This window comes from Mus pahari, chromosome 18 (assembly GCF_900095145.1).
Source record: "Mus pahari chromosome 18, PAHARI_EIJ_v1.1, whole genome shotgun sequence".
NCBI classification, from domain to species: domain Eukaryota; kingdom Metazoa; phylum Chordata; class Mammalia; order Rodentia; family Muridae; genus Mus; species Mus pahari.
The window spans coordinates 5,354,689-5,362,028 of NC_034607.1; the positions used below are offsets into that span (position 1 = coordinate 5,354,689).

At 39.4% G+C, this 7,340-nt stretch overlaps 1 protein-coding gene across 1 annotated transcript; it reads left to right on the forward strand.

Moving 5' to 3' along the window:
- Positions 1 to 1,283: 1,283 nt before the first annotated feature.
- Positions 1,284 to 5,460, forward strand: LOC110336024 (olfactory receptor 12D2-like). Its single transcript, XM_021218447.1, has 2 exons — positions 1,284 to 1,293; positions 4,532 to 5,460. Exons 1-2 carry the CDS (start codon positions 1,284 to 1,286, stop codon positions 5,458 to 5,460), a joined length of 939 nt encoding a protein of 312 aa, XP_021074106.1.
- The last annotated feature ends 1,880 nt before the right edge of the window (positions 5,461 to 7,340 follow it).

Genomic DNA, 7,340 nt, shown 5'->3' on the forward strand with positions numbered 1-7,340 from the left:
TGGTAATCTCTTGTGTTAGATGTTCTAGCTATCTCTGCTTGGAGCTTGTTCCTGCTGTGATTCTGTTAGCCTTTGTCAGCACTCCTGGGAGTCCAACTCTCACCTGAGTTCCAAGGGTCAGAGAGCACTCTCTGCAGGCAAACTCTCCTCTAGCAGGGAAGGTATCCAGAAGTCTAGAGCTCAGATCTACCTCCAGATTGCTGTGGTCACAGCCCTCCCTGTAGGCCAACTCTCCTCTGGCAAGGAAGGTGCCCTGGGGTCTGGGTCTCAGCTCTGCCTCCTGGTTGAGGGTGAAGGCATGAAGGGATCCTGTCCAAGAAGCTCTGTTGCTTCTGCCACACAAGTACTCTCAAGTGATCCCAAGGTCCTGCATGTGCTAGGGGTTCTGCGGCGTTGAGAGTCCTCTGGGGACCTTGGACCCTCTGCTGGGTTTGTGCTGAAGATGGCTTGGGGCTGGCCCTGACTGGAATGAATCCCAGCCTCTATTTGGGCGGGGTTCCTTTTTCCCTGTTCCTGCTGGCACAAGACCCTCCGGGATTCTTTGGAACTGATGTTGCATTCCACTCACCAGTGATCCTGAGGTACTGGGTGTGCTAGGGGGACTGTGGCGGGGAGAGTCCTCTGGGTAACTTGGAGCCTTCTGCTGGGATCTCACTTAACATTTCACACCTCTTTGAGGAGGGAGTAACTGGGCTGAAGCATGATTGAAAGGCAATAAGAACTATCACCTGAGGCTACTATTGAGGCCAGAGTCAACTCTCACTACAGGCTCTTCCCTTCCCTTCCCCAACACTCATCACTGAGCAGTGAACTGCAAACATTTTTATGATGTTACTCCAGCAATTCTACTCATGGATATGACTGAAAGAATTCCAAGTCAACATATCACATAGACACTTGCACACCAATGTAAAACATACAATAGGCATGTTATGGAATAAACCTATATGTCTCTCTATAGAAGAATGGATGAAGAAAATGTTTCTCTCTCTCTCTCTCTCTCTCTCTCTCTCTCTCTCTGTTACACATACACACACACACACACACACACACACACACACACACACACATACCGACACATTTTCAGTTATAGGAAGAACAAAATTATGTTCTCAGCATGAAAACCTATCAATTAGCAGTAAACATATTAAATCAATCAAGGCAGTGGCAATTGTGTTTCTTAGATTACATTTACATTTTTAAAAGACACAGAAAATCATTATGTATAAATGACATGAAATAGAAGCAATACTATCTAGAATCTATAGACTCCAGGGGGAATAATGGAAGATGGTACAGGGAAGAAAGTGTAAAAGCATTGGAACCTATAGGGTAAAGATGTTCAAGGGATATCACTTACTTAACTGAAAAGGTATTTGTATAGCCTGTTACCATATTCAGTGAATAAATGCCATTGAGAAAGAATGTAAAGAAAATATCCATGGGTTAAAGAGAACTACAAATGAAAGCTCAGTGTGTCTGATTGAATCATTGGATATAAAGATAGCTTGAATACACAGATTATTTGTAACAACTTGGACTTAATAAAGCAAGTATAATATTGATCATGTAACAAATGTAAAAGTTAAAACATTTGAATGACTAAGTGAAAACAAATATTACGGGTTCTATGCTAAAAGTACTACAAAAAAACTTCAATATGGTGTCAACAAAGTAATAGCCAAGCTGGGAGCTTAGCTTATGAACATCAAAGTGCAGGTGCCCATGTAGCTTTTGTAAAATGGAGAACAACAGAGGAACTACCTGAAATTATACTCCCTTTTTTGCAACTGGGGAAAAATACCAAGTTTATTTTCATACCAATTCAACTCAGTACCAGGAGATGTACCCCCTTGGGCTTTTTGTGTCTGCAGATCTGTCTCATTAAAACAACAGCAGAATTGCTGATGGAAAAGGGGATTGTGGAGATGAAATTTAAACCAGAATGACAACATGAACTGTCACTTCCAATATTTCATGGTCTGTGAAATTTGTGTACACAAACCTTAGAAACTCTGTCACTTGTCTTCTGAAAATTCAGCCAGGTAAGAGAATGCATGTGGCTTAAACTTGGAAATATTTTCTACTTTGCGTTCTTTAGGGAGTAATCTATCTGTCTGCAACATTAAAAATCATCAGTTCTGAGGGTTCAGAGTTGGTTCCCTGTCTTGAGATAGACTCCTAAGTGTATATAATGATTGTGAAGGCTGTCTGGCATCTGCGTTATATTACCACATCTAATTTGAATTAATTATAATGGTTAATTAAACACTGTAAAGCAAGCGAAATTACCAAATATTGAAAGTACTGAGTGAATCAGTAGCAATGACCATTCCAGTTTATGTTTTTCTTTAAAATTTTGGTAAATGTGTTTTTGACATGTATATTTAGAATTGCTTTCTTTTCTTGTCCAAAGATTCATAAATTAACTGGCTCAAAGGAGTTGAATTTTTAACAAGAACATTTGCTGTCTATATAAAGAGCCAAAATATGCATGATTATTAGTGAAACTGCCCTGAGTTCTTTCAAGGCAACTGTTCACAATAAGACACCCTGATTAAATCATTTCTCAGACTGCCTTAGAGATACAAAGCTTAGAATTGTTCAGGACACTTAAAAGTTTTCTATAGTTCATTAACTTTTGGTTTTTTAGATGGATAAATTGTTTTGTTCACCCGGCAATGTCTCACACCTTGAGTGGTTACTCCTTTGTGGTCAATCTTCCTGGTGTCTCCCTTTGTCTAACTCCAGTGCAGCTTGGGGAGTTCTCTCTGTGTGTCCCAGCAACACAGGCTCTCCACACACTGATTCTCATTCTTCTTTTATGTACACAGACTGCTTGTGGACGTTGTACATCGTGGTGCGGAGCCTAGTGCGCACCACGATGTACAACGTCCACAAGCAGATTTCATAGAAGAAAGGGTCTTAAAATGGGGAGAGATGAACCATCCTGGGAAAATTAAAGTAGGATGATTTAAGGTAGCCTGACTTTTGGCATAATAAACCACAAGAGAGTGACTCACCGTGATCCCTTTAGTAGTGCTAGAAGACAGGCAGGTAAGCCTCCTCAATATTTGAAGAACAATTTAAGTAGGTAACAGAGAAGTCATGATTTCAGAGAGACTAAAGTCATTGGTATTTGTAGTTCCTCCTAATGAAATGAGGGAAGATACTGCTGGGTCCACAGAGCAGAGATATTCTTATTGCAGTACTATTGGAACTGGAAAAAGCTTTCTTTAGTCTCAGCCTAACCAGCAGAATAGAAATGACATATATTACAATTTATAATGCAAAAGTGTCTTGGGTGAGCATGGAAGTAGACTGTTTTAGCAATAGTGGGCACATTTGGAGATTGTTAAAGAACAGCATAGAAATCTATTTTAAAAGGTTTTATTTTATTAGATTTTTTTTATTTACATTTGAAATGTTATCCCCTTTCCTGGTTTCCCCTCCAAAAGCCCCTACCCCCAACCCCTCCCCCTGATCACCAATCCACTCACTTCCACTTTCTGGCCCTGGCATTCCCCTATCTTGGGGCATAGAACCTTTACAGGACCAAAGGCCTCTCCTCCCATTGATGACCAACTAGGCCATCCTCTGCTACATATGCAGCTAGAGCCATGAGTCCTGCAATGTGTTTTCTTTGGTTGGCGATTTAGTCCCAGGAAGCTCTAAAGATAGTAGCTAGTTCATATTGTTGTTCCTCCTAAGGGGCTACAAACCCCTTCTCCTCCTTGGGCACTTTCTTTAGCTCCTCCACTGGGGACGCTGTGCTCCATCCAATGGATAGCTGTCAGTACCCACTTCTCTATTTGTCTGGCAGTGGAAGAACCTCACAGGAGACAGTTATATCAGGTTCCTGCCAGCAAACTAGTTCAGATTAATGTAAGACACTAAGCCCATTTTTTGGGGACTATGATCTGGGGAGACTTGTGAGATTAATGTGGTTATGTTTCTTATCTGGCTCAATCATGATTATAAAACCAGTTAGTGCAAATATGTTTCTAAACCTCAGCCATTATTTAAATGAGGTTCAGTGGCTATGTTATAATAAAGCTGTTCATATTTCCTATGAACTCTGTGATTGAAATGAATTAATCTCTGCCAATTTTCTTTACATTAAAGCCTGTCAAGAGTATTCTTACTTCTCAGAGGCTGTCGGCCTAGTGGAATATTTCAAAAGTTGCTTTCTGTTAGAGAAAACTAAAGAGATGAAAAGACAGTTGGATCAAAATGTAAATATAGCTAGATAAAAACATAGGATTATACCTGTTGTTCATCATCAATGAAAAGACATTATTACTGAAAAATGCAACAAATTAAACTATGTTTGAATAGGAATAAAAAAAAAGAAATTTAGGCTTAATATTTAATGGTCTGATAGGCACATATAAGATCTTCAAAAGTACTTTACAGGATTATAGAAAACTACCACATACTATGTTGAGGCTGGCAAGAATATTATTGAATAGAAAGACTGAAGGACCAAAAGGTTATTGTTGCACAAACTATCCTATCTTTTCTTTTTAAGTATTATTGAATCACACATTTGTTACTGAATTTCTCCTCTTGGGGGTGACAGACATAGAAGAATTGAACCCTATTCTCTTTGTCATGGTCTTCGTCATGTACTTTGTCACTGTGTCTGGGAATGCAGCCATCATAATGATCATCGTCTTGGATTCAAAACTACACTCACCTATGTATTTCTTCCTGGGAAATCTAGCATGTCTAGATGTCTGCTTCTCCACTGTAACAGTGCCAAAGATTCTAGAGAACTTCTTCTCCACAAGCAAAGCAATTTCCTTCTTGGGATGCATAACTCAGCTTCATTTCTTCCACTTCCTGGGTTGCACAGAGGCCCTGCTGCTGGCAGTCATGGCATTTGACTGCTTTGTGGCTATCTGCAGACCACTCCACTACCCTTCCATCATGAATCGTCAGGTCTGCATCCAGGTGGCTGCTACCATGTGGGCCATTCCTTTTCTTCATGCTCTGGTTCACTCCATATTGACATCTCGATTGAACTTTTGTGGTTCCAACCATATCCATCATTTCTTCTGTGATATTAAGCCATTATTGGAGGTGGCCTGTGGAAACACTGAACTCAACAGGTGGCTGCTCAATACTCTTGCAGGGACCATTGCCTCTGGCCTCTTCTTTCTGACATTTCTCTCTTATATCTACATTGTCATCTACCTCTTTCTGAAGACTCGTTCCTGCAGCATGCTGCACAAAGCACTGTCCACTTGTGCCTCTCACTTCATGGTTGTCATGGTTTTCTATGCTCCTGTTCTCTTCATCTATATCAATCCTGATTCAGGGAGCTCCTTGGAAAAGGACAGGATCATTGCTGTCATGTACACTGTGGTCACTCCTGCACTCAATCCACTTATCTATACTCTGAGGAACAAGGAAGTGAGGGGTGCTCTGAATAGGAAAATCAGGATACTGCTTTGACTCGATGAAAACTTGTAAGTAATTCTGTAATATCACAACACAAGCAGTTATTATGATAATCGAAGTGTGAAATTAGTTGATTCTGAATTTGTTTGTGATATAAAAAGATGACCCGGTAAGAGGATAAATATATTTGAAAATGTGGCTTAATTGTTTTAAAATTGCAATCTACATATAAAAGGGAAATTGGAACAAACTGGGTATTTCCTATAAAATGCCAACTCTGAATTTGTTTGGGAGGTAAGCATTGAAACCTACTAGCTGTCCTTTCATATATGTCTGTATAAAATCAAGTATGCAAGTTTTGGGGAGCAGAAAAAAGGTACTTGTTTTCCATATTTCCATTTTGACTTTAGACTTCATTTTACCTAACCTGACCAACTCTGTCTCTAAGCATCAATTCATCCCCAAAACATAGCTGTTACCAATACCCATATAGGCAACAATAATTATTCAAAATATAATACCCCTAGCACACTCTGAAGAAATGAATTTGATTTTGGGGGGATGGAAAACCTATTGTGACATCTTTAATATTAGCTGACAGGGATGCAACACTTCCCATAGTCCCTAATCCCCAAGTTCTGATTTGTAAAAATTATCACTGTAATAAACATGGCTCATCTTCTTGCACATTTTATGCTCATAAATCCTCCCTCATCTTTTATTTGGAGCTGCCAGAAGAAACAAAGCTCCTGAGTCCTTGTCTGTTGGCCCTGATCAATCAGTAACTCTGCTTATGTGCTGGGAATAATAAGAGTTTTTGCCATTTTGCAATCACATTGTTGTATTTTCTTCCCTTCCTCTTGGTACACAACAGATGTATTTTAACAAAATATGCCTGTATTCATCATGTTTTAAAAAGATGGATGTTAATAGCTATGCTTATCTATGCAGCAACTTAATTTGAAATTCCATAATGTGATGAATAAAATCATTTTGAGTGTCAGTATTGGGAATGAACCCAATATTATCTCACCCAAACTGTGCCTGTACCTTACTACTGAACTATCTCCCTAGACTTTTTCTGTTTTTTTATTATTTTCCTCTTTTGAGACAGGTTTCATTGAAAATTTCCAGGCTGACATGGAACTCAGTTTTGCTTAGGAAGGCTTTTATTGTCCTGGTTTCCTGGTCAACCTCTCACTTGGCTGCGAATACAGTTCTTGTCATTGAACCGAAATATGATCACAGAAATTATAATTTTCATGATTGGATAGATTCAATTGAATAGATAGGCAGAACACCTTATATTTTTACCTCTTCAAGTTTCAAGGATTTCTCTTTAGAGTTATTTGGAGTCTGTACTCTCTAAATTATAGCTCTGAAAGTGAGGGTTGTCCAAAATTACTGTGATATGGCTTAGAGTCACAGATAAAGTTATATGTGGTTGGAAGTGCATACTATGCTATAGATGGAAGCTGAAGTTAGATTGGCAACATCAGATTAACCTCTGGGAGGAGGATAAAGAGCCCCTGTGTTGGAGCTGTTAGTGGGATGTGATGGTAATGACAGACACAGGCACTGAGTGACTCTGAATTCTCTAGTGATGCCTGCAAGACTTCTAAAGATGAACAGTCAGAAGTCATCATTCCATTTGTATGTTAGTTAACAAAGTTACATGTAAATAATCCCATGTAAAAGAAAGTATGTTGTACTGTAAAAATGTACCTATGGAAATAATATAGATATATACTAAGTTAAATATTGTAATGGTTTGTATATTCTTGAACCAGGGAGTGGCACCATCTGGAGGTGTGGCATGGTTGGAATAGGTGTGTCACTGTGGGTGTGGGCTTAAGACTCTCACCCCAGTTGCCTGGAAGTCAGTCTTCCAGTAGCAGCCTTTGGATGAAGACATAGAACTGTCAGCTCCTCCT